At 41.4% G+C, this 22671-nt stretch overlaps 1 protein-coding gene across 4 annotated transcripts in view; it reads right to left on the bottom strand.

The window, feature by feature from the left end:
• Positions 1-22671, bottom strand: part of MKX (mohawk homeobox) — a 133077-nt gene that overhangs the window by 89582 nt on the left and 20824 nt on the right. For 3 of the 4 annotated variants that reach the window (XM_073581734.1, XM_073581732.1, XM_073581735.1), the window contains one exon: positions 3586-3748. In XM_073581734.1, the coding sequence (XP_073437835.1) occupies positions 3586-3748 (163 nt within the window). The remainder of the gene's footprint in view (positions 1-3585; positions 3749-22671) is intronic. The other variant, XM_073581733.1, reaches the window with a different exon arrangement.

The raw sequence follows: 22671 nt of genomic DNA, 5'->3' as shown, positions 1-22671 counted from the left end.
CCATACAACCAAATCTATCTCCATACAACCAAGTCTATTCCCATACAACCAAGTCTATTCCCAAACATCCAAGCCTATCCCCATACAACCAAGCCTATCCCCATACAACCAAATTTATCTCCATACAACCAAATCTATATCCATACAACCAAGCCTATCCCCATACAACTAAGTTTATCCCCATACAACCAAGCCTATCCCCATACAACCAAGCCGATCCCAATACAACCAAGCCTATCCCCATACAACCAAGCCTATCCCCATACAGCCAAATCTATCTCCATACAGCCAAGTCTATCCCCATACAACCAAGTCTATCCCCATACAACCAAGCCTATCACCATACAACGAAGCCAATCCTTATACAACCAAGCCTATCCCCATACAACAAAGCCTATTCCCAAACAACCAAGCCTATCCCCATACGACCAAGCCTATTCCCAAACAACCAAATCTATCCCCAAACAACCAAGCCTATCCCCATATAACCAAGTATGTCCCCATACAACTAACCCTATCCCCTACAACCAAATCTATCCCCATACAACCAAGGCAATCCCCATACAATCAAGCCTATCCCCATACAACGAAGCCTATCCCCTACAACCAAATCTATTCTCAAACAACCAAATCTATCCCCATACAGCCAAATCTATCCCCATACAACCAAATCCATATCCATACAACCAAAACTATTCCTAAACAGCCAAATCTATCTCCATATAGCCAAATCTGTCCCCATAGAACAAAGTCTATCCCCATACAACAAAATCTATCTCCATACAACCAAATCTATTCTCAAACAACCAAGTCTATCCCCATACAGCCAAATCTATCCCCATACAATGGAATCTATCCCCATACAGCCAAATCTATCCCCATACAATGGAATCTATCCCTATACAGCCAAATCTATCCCCATACAATGGAATCTATCCCCATACAGCCAAATCTTTCCCCACACAACTGCAAAAAGGGACATTTTTAAATATACATTCAAATAATAATGTGATGAATATGCCACTTGCAAATCACTTTATTTAAGAAGTTCCAGCCACTAAGTAAAGAATCTCCCTACTATCTATCATGCTGCCCCCTGCCTGTTGTCAAGTATAATCCGTCTCTATTAGCAGAGATGCCGAGACGGATTAAATGAAGTGGTGGAGGGCTTTTATTTGCTGCTGCTTTCCTGTCTGTCAAAATACAGACAGGCATAACGGAGAGGTGAGTTTTTATTTCAGGGCAGCCAAGCCATGGACAATTGCAGAAAGAATACCATCCGCAGAGTAAGGGAAAGGAAGTTGCAGAACCTATGGTGCTGGCAGAATGTTAATGAAAATAAAACACCCACTCAAAAGGAGTGGTGCAAAACACATGGCATCAGGACAGTTCATGGGCCTATTACAATCATATGTTAATCAAAACAGTTTTAACCTACCGTATGGTTTTTTCTGCTTTTTCATTTTTTGGGGGGAGGATGGACTTTTCATTAACAAAACCATAAGTTCCTATAGAATTTGTGTGTAAGAACAGGTACACTTTAAGTTAACACTCCAAGAACCCAATAAAAAAAATGTACTGGGTTCCGCACCCTACTAGGTGCCATTTATGGAAACGGGTCCTTTCAATAAATTCATCCCTTTTAACATGCCTAAAAGACAACTTAAGGTATGTTCACCCATCACGTTTTTTTCACGTATTTTTGCTGCGAAAAAAGCAGTATTTTAACATATTAGCAAAGTGAATGATACTTCTGAAATCTCATGCATACACTGCTTATTTTTTCCTAGAAGATTTGAGGGCGTTTCAATTCTGCAGGATGTCAATTCTTTCAATATTTTTGCAGCATTTTTCACCCATTCACACTCATAAAAAAGTGGCAAAAACAAAGGAATTTTCTGCTGTGTTTTTCCTGCTAACAGTCCAGTATTTGCAGCAGATTTTTCTGCTTCAAATACTGAACATGTGAGCATAACCATAAATATATATTTAAAAAAAATTGAAAATTGTATGTTCCAAATTTCCATTACTGATCGCTATACATCTATTCTTGGTAATCCTCATCTATCTACTCTTTAAAGAGTAAATAAAATCTTTTTATTTAATAATCCTCCAGACAATGCAAGGTTATGATTTTTGCTATATATTATCTTATTTTACTTTCTTCTTTCCCTGTGTGTTGCAGTGGGATTTTAATTGCCAATTCATGCTCCTTTAAAAGCTACTTTCAACTGCCGCTCAGCATAAATTGGTACAATATATTCCAAACCTTTATGCACTGAAATTTCTCTCTAAGTACAGGCATGGAGAGAAGAAAGACTAGAGAGAAAAAGTTCTACACACACTGATTCAATATAGTAAACAGAAATTTGCATAGTACTTGAAAGAAGTAGTTGAAAGAAGCTTCTAAGGCTGGTTCCACACTAGCGTTTTTAGCGCAGTGCATTGTGCGCATCCATGCGCATGCGTCCTGCGCCCCTATCTTTAACATGGGGGCGCATGGTCTAGCGTTTGCACGCATTCATATGCGTTTTCGTGCGCATGCGTTTTTTCGTAGTGTGCGCCTAGGCACGCCGGACGCAACCTGTTGCATTTTTGGTCCGTCCGACCTGTGTCAAAAAAACGCATGCAAAAGGAATGTGCAAAAAAATCACATTACAGTCTATGGGAAGCATGAACTGGGCATCGAAACATCAGTGTTTTGGGAGAAGTAAGAAAAATAAGGGTTCAATTCTCACCAAGGACAACATCTGCAAGGAGTTTGTATGTTCTCCCAGTGTCTGTGTGGGTTTACTGTGTGGGTTTACTCCGCATATTCTGGTTTCCTCCCACATTCCAAAGACATACTGATAATGAATCTAGATTGTGAGCCCCAATGGGGACAGTGATGATGTCTGTAAAGTGCTGTGGAATCAATGGCGCTGTATAAGTGAGTAAAATAAATAATTGAGTATATCACAAAAATCCATAACTTTGCAATGCCTGGGGGATAATCATATACAAAAAGTTTACTTACATTACTATTTAAGAACAAATAACCTGATAAAGAAAAGGAGGGTCCGTTGTTTGTGATTCCCCTTTACAATCCACTGCAAGCTGCCCATGTGGACTCAATAGAGGAATCATTTCCATGGCACGGAGTTAATCATCAGAATGGTGTTATTCTTAAAAAAAGTCATTATAAAGGAAACCTGTGATCTTATTCATGCCGCCCAAACCATGTGCAGAGCCAGGCTGCATGATGGCAGAAAATAAAACTAAAAAATACCATTGCGAGGGACCGGTCAATTTACCTCTCATAGCGCTGGGAAGAGCCGGCTGAGGGCGGCACCAGACTAGACTCATCCCTGGCTAGATACTTTCCAATTTATAGGTAGAAGCTTGTGTAATCGTGTGGTGGCTGGTCTAAAGAATCTGTACAATATTACAAGGCTAACACTGATCCTGAGCACTGAAGAGTTAAAAAAAAACGTTACTTTTCATTCTAACGCCTTTAAGTATTTGATGTAAGAATGGCCAACAATTTGCCTACCAATGTCTTTCAAAAGAATACGAATACAGTAACTATGTTCTAGATACAGTTACCTGTACGAGGGTCATTTGTGACCCAAGTGCTAATAGTATCTTCTCCGTCTTGGTGGGGTAGGGATTGTCCCGATGCTTGTACAACCACTGCTTCAATGGGCGTGCCATGTCCTGTAGCGCCTGCCGTTTGTGCCTCACTTTCCCGCTTGCACTTCTTGAGCTGCTTGAACAGAAAATAAAGTGACATAAATTACCGAAGTTAGCGAGACAAAATAAAAGAGAAATCAAAGCGAAATCAAACATTAAGTCTTTATTGTAGATCAACGACTAGTGATTTTCGTGTGTCACAGAAGGTAAAGCCTAAATTTACCACCATTTTTCCAATTTCTAACACCATTCCACATTATTTTTTTTTTTTAGACATTATTGATCTACAGGTGAAGTGGTCAACTTTGCAAATACATTACATTACCTAAACGTTATGTACTGAAAATTTGGTGGCCTCAATTTCCTTAACTTAGGCTGGTTTCACACTTGCGTTTTTTTGCGCTGTATTTTACCGCTAAAAAATGCATGCGTTTTTTTTCCCTATATTTTGCATGGGATGCGCTTATGTGCGCATACACATGCGTTTGTATGCGTTTTTACGCGCATGCGTTTTTTTGTGGTGTGCGCTCGGGCGCACAAAATGCATCCTGTTGCATTTTTTGGGCGTCCGACTTGCCTCAAAAAAACGCATGCACGCAATGCGTTTTTTTTTACAGCAAGACACCCATTATAAGTCTATGGGTGCGCATATGTGCGCATTGGCATGCTCATGTATGCGTTTTTTTGCGCATGCGTTTTTTTGTTGACCATTGGTTAGACAATGGAAAATTAGGGATTTGGGTTAGAGTTAGGGTTAGTTAAGGGGGTTTAGGGTTAGGGTTTGGGTTAGTATTGTTTGGTTAAGGGTTAGGGTTTAGGGTTAGTTAGGGTTTAGGGTTAGGGTTAGTAGGGTTTGGTTAAGGGTTAGGGTTAGTATGGTTTGGTTAAGGGTTAGGGTTAGGGTCAGGGTTAGGGTATGGTTTGGTTAAGGGTTAGGGTTAGGGTATGGTTTGGTTAAGGGTTAGGGTTAGGGTTAGTAAAGTCATGGTTTGTCCAGGTTTGACATGAAAGTCAGTGTCACTCTATGTAACTGCAGACTTGTGAATCCTCACATTGTGCACATTGCACACTGTCAGGGTTCTCCAGTGCCAGGAGCGGGCGATCATGTGGCCTCAAGCACGCAATATGAATACTCCCGGACACATTCCGACTAGACATGTGCGGTTTCGATCAATATAGGTGAATTGAATGACACCAGTCACGTCCATTCAAATTGCGTCCAGAAGTATGCATATCCCAAAATTCCGATCACATGACCGCCCTGTCTTGCTGCTGGCACCGGAGAATCCTGTGCGCGAAGTGAGGATTCATAAGTCTGCTGTCACATAGAGACTTTCATAAAAAACCTGGACAATCCCTTTAATTTGCACCTTGTTACGTTAACTTGGTTACAGTAGTTTTTCTTTGGGGGGGAGAAGTTGGCATTATGGACATGCTTTCTTCTCATCTAAATATTTTAACCTAATTAACCTTTTGTGACTTTTCGAAATGTCGCAATTTACTGGAGTACAAAATCTCTCTAATTTTATTTTTGCACAGTTGAAGACTTATGTGCGGCAGTTTAAAGGAGCATGCATCTTTTTGCTTTGATAAAGGTTACTAAAAAGGGTAAAAGAAAAGTAAAAAAGAGCATCTTTGATTGTGCTCAAACTTTCAAAAGTTCCAAGTCAGTTTGAAGAATTTTGGCACAAAAATGGCAACACAGCCTCAAAACAAAAAAAGAAAAGTCACTTTTAAATAAATGCAAATGATGAATTCAGGCCTAAAAGTTTTTTAAAAAACTGTCTTATCTGTCTTCTATTCTTCTCCACTCACCTTAAATTTTCAATAAAGTGTCCTAGAAATGAAAAGGATAGAAAGTGGAGATGATGTCTTGGTCTATTACTTCTAAACAGTGAGAGGCATTCTCTCTTTTGCTCCAGCATTTGGGCTTGATGATCTCGGCCATTCTCGCCGTAGAACAGATGTGTTACAAATTACATTTTCAACAGTCTGACTGCTCCAATTTACCACATTAAGGCTTTGGCTGATGCTGGAGAATTTATGCAGATATGACAGCCTGTCACACACCTCATTACCTTATAATTGGACCTAGTTAAATCAGTCATTATTGAAAAAGTTTACACAGTAAACCACACAAAAAGGGATGTGGTCGAGATTTCCACATCGCCCCGGCAGAAGGTCGGAGGTTGAAGCAGTCAGAGCAAGTATTGGAATCTTTTCATTTGGGATTCTGATGCAGCGGGGGTTAATTACTGTAGAAATGATTTGGTATTTCTTACTTTTTAGAACATTTTCTTTGCGCCACTTTTTTTTTTTTTCAAAAAATACAGCAAAAATAAAAAACATACACTACAAAAACGGCTGCTTTGAATTGTTCAAATTTATATACCGCAATTTAGTAATATTTCATTTTAATTTGAAAAACATTTAAAGGGAATCTGTCACCCCTTTTTTGAGATATCATATAATGATATCATTCAATTGTGTATCACATAAGGATTCTCTTAGTACTTTTGCTTCTCCCTGACCCCGCACCTTTCATGCATAAATACCTTTTTTATATCGGTTCAGATGTATGTAAACTGCCGCTGTCTGGTTCGATGGGCGGGGCTTATTCAACTGCTCCCCCCTCCCTGTCTTGCTCTACACAAGAAGAAATGCGTAGAGCAAGACAGGGAGGGTGGGAAGCGGGTGAATAAGCCCCGTCCAGCGGACCGGACAGCGGCAGTTTACATACATCTGAACCGATATAAAAAAGGTATTTATGCATGAAAGGTGCGGGGTCAGGGGGAAGCAAAAGTACTAAGAGAATCCTTATTTGACACAAAATTGAATGATATCATTATATGATATCTCAAAAAAGGGGTGACAGATTCCCTTTAAGTGCATAACATAATACAGAAAAAAAAACAAGAAGAAACATAAACTAAAAAAGTGTCAGACTGGTACAAAGGTAAAAAGAAGATTGCACACAAGAGCTTACAATCTACAAGGGAAGGAGATATTAGGGGAGGGTAGAAGTGATGCAAACAATACTCACATGAATACAACCTTAGTAATTACCATCAACTTTTTAACATATCATATTAATGAGATTATCCACAATTTTAAAATATTTTAACATCTATAGCTATTCTTATTTTAAAGGGGTTGTCCACTACTAGGACAAGTTCAACCTCTTCTTAAACTACAGTAAATGTTCGGCCCCGAGAAAATAATAAAGCCTATACTCCCCCGTTATTATTTTATTGGAAAAACATGCAAAACACAAGCCGCGGAGACACCATCACATGTTTCTCAACGCAAGCAATGACTAGCCAGGTCTTTCCCCGGGAAGGAACAACCACAGGAAGGGCAGTCTCCAATGAAGGAAACCACCTATGCCAAAACATGGTATCCATCCACAGACAGCTGTTTCGGGGTATTGCCCCTCATCAGTGTGGAGTAGGAAACTGGCCAGTAGGAGCAATGCCTAGTAGAAGACTGTGAAAAATGAGGATGAATGAACACATGGAGATCAACATCCAACACTGCGGAGACACCATCACATATTTCTCAACGCAGTGATTCTAGAGCAATGCCCCCATCCCTTATGGGAAATATGTAAAAACATGCAAAACACAAGCCGCGGAGACACCATCACATGTTTCTCAACGCAAGCAATGACTAGCCAGGTCTTTCCACGGGAAGGAACAACCACGGGAAGGGCAGTCTCCAATGAAGGAATCCACCTATGCTAAAACATGGTATCCATCCACAGGCAGCTAGTAGAAGACTGTGAAAAATGAGGATAAATAAACTCATGGAGATCAACATCCAACACTGCGGAGACACCATCACATGTTTCTCAACGCAGTGATTCTAGAGCAATGCCCCCATCCCTCCCCTTACGGGGAGAGCGAGTGCCGACACCGCGGTAACGGCGCCGGCAAGGGAGGGGAGTATAGGCTTTATTATTTTATTGGGGCTGAACATTTAGTTTAAGAAGAAGGTGTCCTAGTAGTGGACAACCCCTTTAAGGGCTTGTGTAAACAACCGATTTTCTTGTCTGAGTACTCCAAGGTTTTCATGGAGAGCACTTGTACCTGATAGTCTATGGGGCTGTGCATATGTCCGACTGTTTTCTCGAACCAAGAGGTGCGCGGAAAAAATCAGAGACATGTCTGATTTCTGAATGTTGGATCAAAATCTGCAATGCAGGTCTATTTTTATTTATCCATGTCTGAGAAAAACTGATGCCACTGATCAAAGTCTGATCAGAATAATAGCACTGCTTCTCTCTGCTCTTAAGGTAATGTTTGTTAGAGTAGTTCGGCATAATATTCATAAGACATTGCCATTTCCATGTTATACTGAGATAATGTCACATGTCTTATACAATATTATTATAGTAATAGTTTTACAAGGTAAGCAGGTTTATCCAGGGGAAAAAAAACCTTAAAGCGCCACTCCAGCGGTTCTTTTTTTTCTCAGCGCACCAGACTTCTGCGCAACACAACTGATGGTCCCAACCCCATTTATAAGGCAAGAAATCCCACATATTAAACCTGACAGGGCACACCTGTGAAGTGAAAACCATTTCTGGTGACTACCTCTTGAAGCTCATCAAGAGAATGCCAAGAGTGTGCAAAGCAGTAATCAAAGCAAAAGGTGTTTACTTTGAAGAACCTAGAATATAAGACATATTTTGAGTTGTTTCACACTTTTTTGTTAATTATATAATTCCACATGTGTTAATTCATGGTTTTGATGCATTCAGAGTGAATCTACAATTTTCATAGTCATGAAAATAAAGAAAACTCTTTGAATGAGAAGGTGTGTCCAAACTTTTGGTCTGTACTGTACGTCTATGAGAGCCAGAACGAGGCTCTCATAGACGTACTTTGAAACACTGGAGCAGCCAGCGGGTCACTAACTGCAGGAGACGAAACAGAGCAGTGGCCAAAACAGACGAAAATGCTGGAAGGTGAGTATCAGGCAGGAGACACGAGACTTGGATTTTAAGCACCACTCCAGGGGTGAAATAAGAAAAAAAAAACGCTGGAGCGGTGCTTTAAGAAAACTTTTGTCAATTTGACATTTTGCTTTTTTTATTACATTATTTACCGTATATTGTTTTATATCACATCAAACTTTTAAACATCTTTTGCCATTTTATATTCCTGCACTTACAGTAGACAGAATAGTTGCACTTTATATTACGCGTACACTCAGATATTGATTACCGTATATATTATTTTACTTATTTGCATAGTTTGCTCTATTATTAGATATTGTTTTCATATTATTACACATTTTTGTTGGAGTATTTTTGGGTGTGTTATTACCAAATATTTAACTTTCTATTGTTATTTCATGGCGGCATAAAATTGGATATTGCATAGCCATGTATGATGGCATAATATTATCATAGAATCATAGAATCATAGAATCATAGAATCGTAGAGTTGGAAGGGACCTCCTGGGCCATCTGGTCCAACCCCCTGCTCAAAGCAGGATTCGCTAAATCATCCCAGTCAGATGTCTGTCCAGCCTCTGTTTGAAGACTTCCATTGAAGCAGAACTCACCACTTCTCGTGGCAGCCTGTTCCACTCATTGATCACTCTAACTGTCAAAAAGTTTTTTCTAATATCTAATCTGTGTCTCCTCCCATTCAGTTTCATCCCATTGCTTCTAGTCTTTCCTTGTGCAAATGAGAATAAAGTTGATCCTTCTACAATGTGACAGCCCTTTAGATATTTGTAGACAGCTATTAAGTCTCCTCTCAGTCTTCTCTTTTGCAAACTAAACATTCCCAAATCCTGCAACCTTTCCTCATAAGACAGGGTTTGCAGACCAGTCACCATTCTGGTCGCTCTTTTCTGAACTTGCTCCAGTTTGTTGATGTCTTTTTTAAAATGTGGCGCCTAAAACTGGACACAATATTCCAAATGAGGTCTGACCAAAGAGGAGTAGAGGGAAATAATGACTTCACGTGATCTAGACTGTATGCTTCTGTTAATACATCCTAGAATTGCATTTGCCTTTTTTGCTGCTGCATCACACCGTTGACTCATATTCAGTCTGTGATCTATTAGTATACCCAAGTCTTTTTCACATGTGCTGTCACTTAGCCCTATTCCTCCCATTCTATATATGCTTTTTTCATTTTTATTGCCCAGATGTAGTACTTTGCATTTCTCCCTGTTAAAAACCATTCTGTTAGTTGCTGCCCACTTCTCCAGTTTATTTAAATCTTTTTGAATCCTCTCTCTCTCTTCTCTAGTATTAGCTATCCCTCCTAGCTTTGTGTCATACTTGTGGTGTTCATAGATTAATATGCTTATATGATATCGACCTATTAGATACTGGTAACGTATTATTTATACCTTTTATGACATCACTCCACCAAGGTTGCCAACTTGACTTTTTTATTTTTTCTGGACAGCTCATCAAAACATCACAGACAGACTATTTTTTACAGACACATTTCACGAACACCTTCAATTTTTTTTTATGGACAGGGCAAAAATATGCCCTCTATTTACGGACTGTCCTGGAATTTCAGGATGGTTGGCGACCCAGGCTGTGAGGTGTCAAAATATTACTATTATGACATTAAATTATTAAATACTGTCTACAGATTATTACATCTACATAGCACCTTAAAAATGGCTTGCAGAATACTACACTGATAACACCTCATATTATTATTAGACTTTTATTACATAATAATCATATTATTACACATATTTTATTTATTTTATTCACTTACATAACGCTGTTAATTCCACAGCGCTTTACAGACATCATCATCACTGTCCCCGATGGGGCTCACAATCTACATTCCCACACTATTGGAATGTGGGAGGAAACAGGAGAACCCGGAGGAAACCCACGCAAACACGAGGAGAACATACAAACTCCTTGCAGATGTCGTCCTTGGTGGGATTTGAAATTAGATTAGAATTAGATTAGAAATTAGAATTTACATATTATTTGCATGATATAAAATGTGCCTATTTTGCTGTCATTTAGCACGTTAAGTATTATTACATATATTATTATAACATCATGCATTTTTTTAATTATTTAATTAGCGTTATTTATTGATCATTTACCAAAATATCACATTTACAACACCTTATCCGAGCACGTTCACTCATCACGTTTATTCATCACTAGCTACCCGAGTCTCCTTCGGTTCTTGTTACTAACAGACACTGCCAACAGAGACTTGGCTTTTACTGCCAAGAGAGCAGGCTTTGCCAGCAAAAAAATAAAACGCAGCAAAAAAAACAGCATGTGAACATAGCCAAAGAGGATTTTAGAAAACACGTCTGAAAAATACATGTATGATTCATTTGGAAACAACACCAAAACACATCAAGAAGGTGAAAAAAGCCACAAAGCTGCACTTTTTTTTGTAGTGTGCTTCACATTTCCTTCTTCACATCCAATATTTGTATTAAAATGTGATGTTTTTTTACACAAAGGGGGTTTTTCTGAGAACACACCATACCCGACCTACCTTACAAAACGGGACAATACCCAACAGAAAAGCTAATTAGTAGACGATTTGCAGGTATACAGAACGGTGTAACGGTATGTGCCCATGCTGCGGATTTGATGCGGATCCGCTGCAGAATTCCTAGTGATTTACAGTACAATGTTAATCTATGGAAAATAAAAAAAACTGTGCACATGCTACGGAAACACAGCGGTTTTTTTCCCCGCAGCATATCAACTTTTTGTGCAGATTCCGCAGCGTTTTTACAAAATGCGCAGGAAATCCGCAGATTTTGACCTGCAGATTCTGCCAAAAAAAGCAGATTCTGCGTGGAAAATTCCGCACACGAATCCGCAACATGTGCACATACCCTAAGGAGTGAAAAGGCAGTAACCACAAGAGTGCAGGTGCCCCTATGAAGCACAAAGACACTTTAAAGGGGCATTTATTTTACATTTACAATTTTTAGGCTAAGGGCAGAGACACACTGGCGAAATTTTCGTCTGAGAAACTTGTCCTGGCCGGCACCTCTCCTGACCTGAGCTTGACAGCGTGATGGATTACTATGCAGCTGTCAAGTTCAGGTCAGGAGAGGTGCCGGCCAGGGCAAATTTTACGATCTGATTCTCGGACGAAAAATTTGCCGGTGTGTCTCTGCCCTAAAAGTCATTCTTGCTTTTGGGTTCCTTTAAACATTTTTCACCTTGTTATATTTCTGGTTGCTGAATGAGTTTCCCTCAGTGAGTTAATTCTGAAAGGTTAGTTTCTTATCCTACCATATGCTGAACTGAACTTTGTGGTCATAAAACAGCTGGGAGGATCTCACAAAAAGGGACATAAGGGTTTAAGATGCGTTCACATATAGTGATCACTCCATGGCTGAAAACTGTTCCCGTCCTACGCCGCTGTGGTCTTTCCATGGTTTACCTGCACGATCGCTTAAATTTGCACGGTTTAATACTATTCGTCTGATAGTAATCGCTCAGTAGTTTTGCAGGTGAAATAGCTGCTTCCATGTATGATGAAATGATTGTGCAGGGAAAGAGTGGAAACACTGTGCTGACACTGGGTTGTTGCAGTTTTTAGCTGCTACATGTGATGTGCGAGTATACTTGATAGGGCTCATACTCACTTGTGAGAGACTCGCACGATTGTCGTGTGAGTCTCTCGCATGAAAACCTGGCACTCGGACCGGAGCGTACGGCTATAGAAATACATGTAGCCGCACGCTCCGGTCCGAGCGCCGGCAGGTTTTCATGCGAGAGACTCACACGACAATCGTGCCATTCTCTCACAAGTGAGTATGAGCCCTTACTAGGGTTTCTCGAGCATGCTCGGGTGATCTCCAAGTATTTTGGGCGTGCTCCGAGATTTAGTTTGTGTTGCCGAAGCTGCATGATTTGCGGCTGCTAGACAGCTTGAATACATGTGGGGATTTCCTAACAAACAGGTATTCCACACATGTATTCAAGCTGTGTATCAGTCGCAAATCATGCAGCTACGGCGACAGAAACTAAATTTCCGAGCACGCCCAAAATACTCGGAAATCACCCGAGCAACGAGTATACTCGCTCATCACTAGTTGATACATGTGAAGACAGCATTAAACTCTTCCATCAAAATAAGCTCACTAATGGATTCTCAGTTAATTCATTCTACAGCAAGCAGCAGACAGTGCAAAGAGTAGTTATAGAGGGGTGCTAAATCTTTAAAGGCAGTCCGTCTTTGGTGTCCTTAGCATGGCCAAGAGCGAGCACTGAATGTTGCTGGTGTGTATGCGCATGCGCACTGACATTAGCTGTGCCGAGCCGCGCACATACACAGTGTCACATCTCACACAGAGTGTTCTTCCCCCCCTTCTTCTTTCTGCAGATGCTACTTGCTATACTAATACATCTGTAAGGCTGGAGTCACACACAACCATTAAAAAATCGGTCCGATTTTTACGGTACGAAATCGCACAAAGATTTCTTGTCCGGGGATCCGTCTGTCATCCGAATTTCCGGCGATGAACCGATTTTATTCGCATCTAAGCATCAAATTGACTTCCAATGCCAATGCCTGATGCTCTTTCCTGTTGACCTGGAGAAGTCTTGCGATTTAATCGCAAGTCACACGTGTGGTGCGTTTTCAATGCGATCTTTAATCGCATCCATAGACTTGCATTGTCGAATCCGATCCGAAAACCATGCTGCGATTGTCTCGGTCCGAGGAACGGATCCGATAAAAAAACGGATGATGGGAGCAGCAACATAGAATAACATAGGGACGAATGCAATGCGATTTTTTATCGCATTGCATTCGTCCGATTTAATCGCTAGTGTGACTCCGGCCTAAGTGTGTATGTGGCTGCAAAAGAAGAGAAAAGGAGAGGACGATGAGCAAATACACATGGTGTCATCATCAGCAGAATGTAGACAGGGAGGAGAATGCATCCAGTCACTGTGTGCGGCGCAGCCTGGCACATGCAGTGTTAGTGTGCACACGCACATGCTAGCGTTAAGACCCACAATTGCAAATAAGGAGGTATAACAGTGCACGAGCTCTTGGCCACTCAGGCGTGCACCACAGGCTGCCCAATTGCATACAAATTTGCACATATGGTACCACTGCTAGTAGGATTTTTATAACGGCTAAATCCCCTACAATACTGTACAGCTCATTTAAAATGTATTTTGGGGTGCCATACTTGCTTTAATTAAACACAATGGAAATTGCAATGATTTTTAACCCAAAATACAAGCATTTAAGTAAAAAAGGATTGCTCCAAAAGGTGTCCATATTCTTTAAACAGCTGATTAGTGAGGGTGACAACAGTCGGACACAAACTAATTTGAGATTGATGGTCTAACCTAAAGAAAATACATCAATTTTGGAATCCCAGAAAAAAAAACATGCTTCATGAATTTTGCCCAAAATCAATCTTTGACCTGTTTTGCAATTTTTTGAAAGCAAAAAGTCACAATCTTTTTCCAAAATAGTTTGCCCAGGTGCCTCCCGTCCTCAGATGATTTGCTAGGTATTTAGCTGGCTTGCAGGGAGCAGCAGATTGTTAGTTGTAGCTCTGCATTAGTTAGGTGTGTCTGACATCTGATCTTGTTTATGGCCTTGGATCTGTTCTGAAATTTCTCGAGGATTATCCCTTCAGGTTTTGATATTCTTTGACTTCAGGTATCTGACACCGGACTTGGCTTCTGACTATCCGTTTGTTGTACTCCCTTGTTTTGACGTTCCCTCCTGGCATTTGACCCCAGACTTTGACTTACTCCTCTGTACTATAAGCCCTCCTGGTATCAGACCTTGGACCTCCTGACGAACCTATCTCACAGAGTCACTACTAGCCTATGTTTACTGTTTCGATAAAATCAGTGTTTTATCAGCAAGAAATTATCACTACAGGACTAGGTGTCTGGTGTCTCCTGATCCAATCATTCCCCACCAGAGATTTGTTGCTTTCTGTCAATATAAAGTACACACCAAAAGGTTCCAATCAGTGGTGTGGTCGAGGTTACACAGGGCTCAGCATTCAGAGATCTGCTAAATCTGTAGTAGAAAAATCTGTGATTCTATCACAACTGCTGCACCCAGTAAATTAAGTGATAAATCTCTGAAATCAGGGTCTCTGTCCCTACATCATGCAGTTTCCCCTTAAGGGGCAGACTTAAACCCTTAAAGAGTTATACACTACTGAATAACTCTTTCTTAAATACTATAGAGCCTCAGATAAAATAATAAAAAGCATATTCACCTCCCAAACCATTCCAGCAATGTCAGAGCTTTTCTCCCAGCAGCCTCATGACATGCATGGCTGCAGGACTCACTTGACATAACAATTTCACATGGCCACTGGGAGAAACAGCACTAACATTGCTGCAACGGTGCCTGTATGGGAGGTGAATATGTGTTTTTTCAGGCTTGTTTTTTTTTTGGGCTTCTTTAACATTTATGAAGGGTTTGTTCAGTATCAGAAAACACCTTGAATTTTTTTTTACTGTAAAGTCTTCATCTGGCGACTACTAATCTGGATGTAGTTGGTGTCAATACACGTTGGAGAATTAGCAGCTGGTAAACGTCACTGATTATACTAACTAGGTTAGAGTACAAGAGAAAAAAATGAAAGAAAATTACATTTTGATTAAACTTTATACATTTTTCCAAATGCAATACCATTCAGACTATAAGATAGCAGTTCTGGTATGTTCAAAAGATTAGTAGACTATTAACATAAAGAACGAGTACAGAAATGGTTAATACGGTTCTCAGGTTGACAATGATCCTACTTTTGAGAAGGCAAAATCCTCACAATGAAGAGCTAAAGGGGTGGTCCAAAAAAACAAATTAATTTTCATACTAAATCCTTATCTAGTTAATGCCATAATCTAATATATTTTCTATTTCTCTTTGAATAAAAAATCCCCTGTCCTTCCCTAACTACACAATCTTACTGCAGAGGCTGCCCCAGCCCCCTCCCTGAAACTTAGCACCATCGCGTGACCTTCGTTTCATGGGCTGGGCTAGTCCCTGCTTTGTCACTTTGCAATGTGGACAATGAAGTGCGCTCTTTTGCTGGTTCAGATCAGTAGTATCAAGCTGACAACAGAGTGCACTGTCAGTACTTGGAGTACAGAGACCAGCGCTGCCCCCGCAAGTCACTGCTTGGCTATATTATTCAATAATCATGTCAAAGATACTAAAAATTCTGATGGAAAGTCAAAAACATTTTGTGCATTCTTGGCTGGGGCTAGTACCCATGTGTCGCACAACAATAATTCTCAGACAAGTTGCACAACCATAAATATTTCTGCGCCTTGTTATAACGTTCTGTCATGTGACTATTTTAGAGCTGTGATTTTGCATTAAGAAAAAAAAAAACATGGCCGGTGAGTCCTCCCTATAGCGTAACATAAAAATGCCGAAAAATAACATCTGGTCTTTATGGATATACTGAGACAGATTTACTCCATTTAAACAGCAAACCATAAAGGAGGCAGTCAACTCTACCACAGTGGCGCAACATCTTTTCAAGTCATTAATAAATACGTCTGAAATAATTTGCAAGTAATGTTGAAAATTCTGGTGCAGTGGTAAAGGTTTGCCTACATGTGATAAAAAAAGAATTTATGCATTCTGTTCTTTTATGGATTTGTTGCATTTTTCACCACCATGCATTGCAAAGGGTGAAATCCACAGGAAAAATCAGAAAGTAAACCGACGAGGTTCCGATTTAAAGGGAATCCATCAGCAGGTTTTTCTATGTAATCTGACAGCAGTATAACATTGGGAGAAATACACCGACTCCAGTGATGAATCACAATCACTTAGTATACTGGGTTCAGCAGTTATAACAGAGTCACAGTTTTCTCACTGTAGACCTAGCAGAGCTCTGCTGTGTATAACCCCGCACACATCACAGCTTTCTGTGTTCATTGTATAGGGACAAAGAGCTGCAACTCAGGCGTGGTGGGACTACCCTGCAGGTGCCAAGTTGTCCAGCAATGATAAACTCCTGTTGATAAAAACGCTGATTGTAATGAAACAGCAAAACACAGCCGGGTAAGTGACACATCGCTAGAATCAGGGTCTCTGCCCCTACTTCATGTTGCTCTCAGATTACATAGAGAGAATCTGATGACAGATTCCCTTTAAAAATCTGCACTGAAAATATACACAGTGCGTCATTTATGGTACTTCGCTGCTAGAGTAATCCACTGAAACAAATCTGTAATATCTGAACAAGCTTGAATAGTAAAACAAATATTTATTCTGCATTCTTCAAAATTTGGAAGCTTCCAAAAAGCACAGTCATTAGTATTACTGAAAAAGTTGTTTCCATTAGTTCTATAAAAGTCCGGGTCTTGGCGCGGCCACTACCTTGTGTGATTTGACAAAGGCTTGTCTTTTTTATTTAAATAAAAGACTCTTTAAAACGCTTTCACTACCTGGAATTTGTTACTGACATCAATTTTTCCTTGGCAGCAGAACATCGAAAGCATCTTTAGAAATATCTGGCACAGCCCCAAATACACATTCAGATGCCCAGACGTGAGTAATAGAATTCAGCAGAGTACTAATAGGATTCCAGCAGATGTCACTGCAAGTCAACATGATCCCCGCAGTAAGTGTGTTCGAGCCCAGCCGTGGCAGACATCGCCACAAATGTTTAGAATTTCTGAGAACATCAGAGGAGAAAGGCTGGATACAAGAGCAGCTAATGACAAGCCGCTCCACTCACAATTACCATCGTTATTTATCAAGCCTCGTGTCTGCAAAACAGATTAACTAATAGAAAAGATGAAATACATTTCATCTGCTGGCAGTGAGAAGCCAAAATGGTATTTTAATGATGTCTTGTGTTACATTGTTTTTCTCCTTCCTCATTTGTTCTTTGATTGGTGTGACCACCCGAGACTTCATCCCACCTAATTATGTCACGTTAGTATTAAAAAGACACGAATACAAGTATTAACACACAGGCTCAGACTGGCCGATGGGGGAACAGGTAAATCCCCCGGTGGGCCACTCAGGCAGGAGTAAGCTATTTACCCCCCAACAAGAGTAGTAGTTGGCCCTCTATAGAGGATACACTGATTACAGATAAAAGCAACATCTCATCATTTGTTAACCCCTTCACTACCAAGGGTGGTTTGCACGTTAACTCCCGGGCCAATTTTTACAATTCTGACCACTATCCCTTTATGTGGTAATAACTCTAGAACATTTCAACGGATCTAGGCGATTCTGACATTGTTTTCTCGTGACATATTGTACTTCACTTTAGTGATAAAATTTCTTCACTATAACGTGCATTTATTTATGAAAAAAAATGGAAATATGGCGAAAATTTTGAAAATTTTGCGATTTTCAAATTTTGAATTTTTATGCCCTTAAACCAGAGAGTTACGTAACACAAAATAGCTAATAAATAACATTTCCCACATGTCTACTTTACATCAGCACAATTTTGGAAACAACATTTTTTTTGTTAGGAAGTTATAAGGGTTAAAAGTTGACCAGCGATTTCTAATTTTTACAACAAAATTTACAAAACCATTTTTTTAGGGACCACCTCACATTTGAAGTCACTTTGAGGGGTCTATATGGCAGAAAATACCCAAAAGTGACACCATTCTAAAAACTGCACCCCTCCAGCTACTCAAAACTACATTCAAGAAGATTATTAACCATTCAGGCGCATCACAGGAGCAGAAGCAACATGGAAGGAAAAAATTAACATTTAACTTTTTAGTCACAAAAATGATATGTTAGCAACAATTTTTTAATTTTCCCAAGGGTAGCAGGAGAAATTGGACCCCAAAAGTTGTTGTCCAATTTGTCCTGAGTACGCCGATACCCCATATGTTGGGGGGGACCACTGTTTGTGCGCACGGCAGGGCTCGGAAGGGAAGCAGCGCCATTTGACTTTTTCAACCTAAAATTGGCTGGAATTGAGATTGGACGCCATGTTGCGTTTGACGAGCCCCCAATGTGCTCAAACAGTGGAAACCCCCCACAAGTGACCCCATTTTGGAAACTAGACCCCCTAAGGAACTTATCTAGATGTGTGGTGAGCACCTTGAACCCCCTAGGGCTTCACAGGAGTTTATAACGTCCGGGCGTGAAAATAAAAAATCATAATGTTTCCATAAGCATGATCATTTAGTCCCCAATTTTTTATTCTCCCAAAGGTAGCAGGAGAAATTGGACCCCAAAATTTGTTGTCCAATTTGTCCTGAGTACGCTGATACCCTATATGTTGGGGGGACCACTGTTTGAGTGCACGGCAGGGCTCGGAAGGGAAGCAGCGCCATTTGACTTTTTCAACCTAAAATTGACTGGAATTGAGATTGGACGCCATGTTGCGTTTGACGAGCCCCCAATGTGCCCAAACAGTGGAAACCCCCCACAAGTGACCCCATTTTGGAAACTAGACCCCCTAAGGAAGTTATCTAGATGTGTGGTGAGCACCTTGAATCCCCTAGGGCTTCACAGGAGTTTATAACGCCCGGGCGTGAAAATAAAAAATCATATTTTTTCCACAAACATGATTGTTTAGTCCCCAATTTTTTATTCTCAAAAAGGTAGCAGGTGAAATTGGACCCCAAAAGTTGTCCAATTTGTCCTGAGTACGCTGATACCCTATATGTGGGGGGACCACTGTTTGAGCGCACGGCAGGGCTCGGAAGGGAAGCAGCGCCATTTGACTTTTTCAACCTAAAATTGTCTGGAATTGAGATTGGACGCCATGTTGCGTTTGACGAGCCCCCAATGTGCCCAAACAGTGGAAACCCCCGACAAGTGACCCCATTTTGGAAACTAGACCCGCTAAGGAACTTATCTAGATATGTGGTGAGAACTTTGAACCCCCAAGTGTTTCACTAAAGTTTATACTGCCCAGGCGTGAAAATAAAAAATCCTATTTTGTGCCCACAAAAATGATCATTTAGTCCCCAATTTTTAATTTTCCCAAGGGTAACAGGAGAAATTGGACCCCAAAAGTTGTTGTACAATTTGTCCTGAGTACGCTGGTACCCCATATGTGGGAGAAAACTACTGTTTGGGCACACGTCGGGGCTCAGAAGGGAAGAAGTGACGCATTGGAATGCAGACTTTGATGGAATGGTCTGTGGTTGTCATGTTCCGTTTGCAGAGCCCCTGAAGTGGATAAACAGTAGAAACCCCCCACAAGTGACCACATTTTGGAAACTAGACCCCCTAAGGAACTTATCTAGATATTTGGTGAGAACTTTGAACCCCCAAGTGTTTCACTAAAGTTTATACTGCCCAGGCGTGGAAATAAAAAATCCTATTTTGTGCCCACAAAAATGATTGTTTAGTCCCCAATTTTTAATTTTCCCAAGGGTAGCAGGAGAAATTGGACTCCAAAAATTGTTGTCCAATTTGTCCTGAGTACACTGGTACCCATATGTGGGAAAAAACTGTTTAGGCACACGTCGGGAATTGGAAGGGAGTGACGTTTTGGAATGCAGACTTAGATGGAATGGTCTGTGGGCGTCATTTTCCATTTGCAGAGCCCCTGATGTGCCTAAACAGTAAAAAAAAACACAAGTGACATTGTTTTGGAAACTAGACCGCCAAGGAACTTATCTAGATGTGCCCCACCTAGTCTAATGTTTCCGGTAAAGTAATTTAGTAGTGCATTGAGGTGTGGTACAATTTGAAGCAATCCTTCATACACAGGCCAGGTTTTTCGGGGCAGGTGTCGCATTGATAAATGGTGTCCTTGCGTATTCCGTTTTTGTAACACACTTGGCACCTTTTTTGCGATTTACCACTTTTTGTAGCTTGCGGGACCTCCCCCGGGAAATGCTGACCTGGTACAATACGAGCACCTTCAGTTCCAAAAGTTCTGGGGCCCGCTCCTTCCAGAGTGGCAAACATCAGGGCCTTAACTACTACCTCCTGGAACTCAAGGTACGATGTATCGGTGTGGTGTGCACATTGTGACAGCAGGAATGCGTTGAGCATTGCCAATTGGACAATGTGCACGGCCAGCTTTTTGTACCACACCTTGGCCTTTCTCAAAGCATTGTACGGTTGAAGGAGTTGATTGGAGCGATCAACGCCCCCCATGTTTTTATTGTACCCCAGCACACATTCAGGTTTGCTGACCTGTGCAGAGGTACCCCGTACAGTGCTGAGGGCGCTACCATCACCGTGTATGGTGGTCAAGAGAAAGACATCCCTCTTGTCCTTGTACTTGACCACCAGCAGGTGGTCGCTACATTGGGCCCTGCTCTCACCTTTTCGGAGCATCTGCCCAAGTAGCGTCTTCAGGAGGCCTCTCTGATTTTTGCGGACAGTACCGCAAGCTGCGATACCTCGCGCAGAGAGGGATTTGTAGAGTGGGACACTGGTATAAAAGTTATCAGTGTAGAGGTGATAACCTTTATCCAGCAGTGGGTGCACCAAATCCCACACAATTTTCCCACTCACTCCCAGGTCAGGAGGACACTCAGGGGGTTCAATCATGGTGTCCTTTCCTTCATACACGCTAAACCTGTGGGTGTACCCTGAGGTACTCTCATACAGCTTATAGAGTTTGATTCCGTACCTGGCCCTCTTACTGGGCAGGTATTGACGGAATCCGAGCCTTCCCTTGAAATGGACCAAAGACTGACCCACGCAGATGTTCCTTTGGGGCACGTACACTTCAGCAAACTTTTTGTTGAAGTGTTCGATGACCGGCCGAACTTTGAACAGACGGTCAAAGTTGGGGTCATCTCGTGCGGGACACTGTGCATTATCGTTATAATGCAGAAACTTGTGGATGGCCTGAAAACGCGTCCGGACCATGACCATTCGGAACACTGGAGTGTTGTATAAAATATCAACACTCCAATATTGCCGAATTTCAGGCTTCTTCAGTATCCCCATGTGGAGGACCAGGCCCCAAAACTGCGTGATTTCAACTGCGTCCCCAGGAAACCAATTAGTATAGGATGAACGCGGGTTTTGCTCCAAAAATTGCCGAGCGTACAAATTAGTTTGCTCCACCATGAGGTTAACAAAATCCTAAGAGAAAAAGACTTTGAAAAAGTCAATTTCTGTGAGGCCTGTGGTGTCAAACTTTATTCCTGATTCTGCCACAAAATCAGGAATTGGTGGCTCGTAATTTTCGGGGGGCGAGGTCCACATGGGGTCTGCTGAATCAGCTGCGGGCATGGTGGGCGCTGCCTCATCTTCTGTCCTGGACCGTCTGCGTGGCGGTTCCACAGGACCCGAGGAGGAAGATGAGGAGGGGGAAGAGGAAGAGGATGAAGAATCCGAAAAATAAAGAAAAGTCGGATCGTCATCCTCACTATCAGTGGCGGAGGCAAGTAAAGCATATGCCTCCTCCATTGAGTAGCGCTGTTGGACATTTTTTTGTGTAAATATGGTGCTTGGGTGTACTTTATTTATAACTGTGTATGTGGTGGGGGGGGCTAGTGAGAAAAGCTAAAAGGAAATGGGGAGCAAAATACCTGTGAAAAAAAGTCTAAAACAGCAGATCCTAGATATGATAAGTGAACGGCGTCACTTATCAAAATGTAGTGGCTGCTGGATGTGTGCACAGGGGTGGCTCAAAGGGGGGGAGGTGAAAAAGAAAAATGGAAAACAGCCGGCACGAACTTTGATAAGTGAATTGCGTCACTTATCAAAATTCGGCGGCTGCTAAATGTGCACACGGAAACGGCGCAAAGGGGGGTAAAAAGAGGGGGCTGGGGGGATTGGGGTGGATGAATAGAAATCGGGCAGGGATCAACAGTTAGGGTTGTAGTTAGGTGGCACAAAAAGGGGTGAAAAAATGAAAAACGGCAGGCACAAGCTCTGAAAAGTGATGTGCGTCACTTATCAAAGTTTTGCGGCTGCGGGATGTGTGTGCGGAGGTGGCGCAAAGGGGGCTAAGGAAAAAAAGCGAGCACGAGTGTTGATCGGTGAACTGCGTCACCGATCGACACTCGGCGGCTGCGCACGGAAGTGGTGCAAAAGTGGGGTGGTGGGGGGT

This window comes from Dendrobates tinctorius, unplaced genomic scaffold (assembly GCF_039654945.1).
Source record: "Dendrobates tinctorius isolate UK_male_01 unplaced genomic scaffold, ASM3965494v1 ptg000070l, whole genome shotgun sequence".
Lineage (NCBI taxonomy): Eukaryota > Metazoa > Chordata > Amphibia > Anura > Dendrobatidae > Dendrobates > Dendrobates tinctorius.
This window is presented reverse-complemented; position numbering and strand designations above follow the sequence as displayed.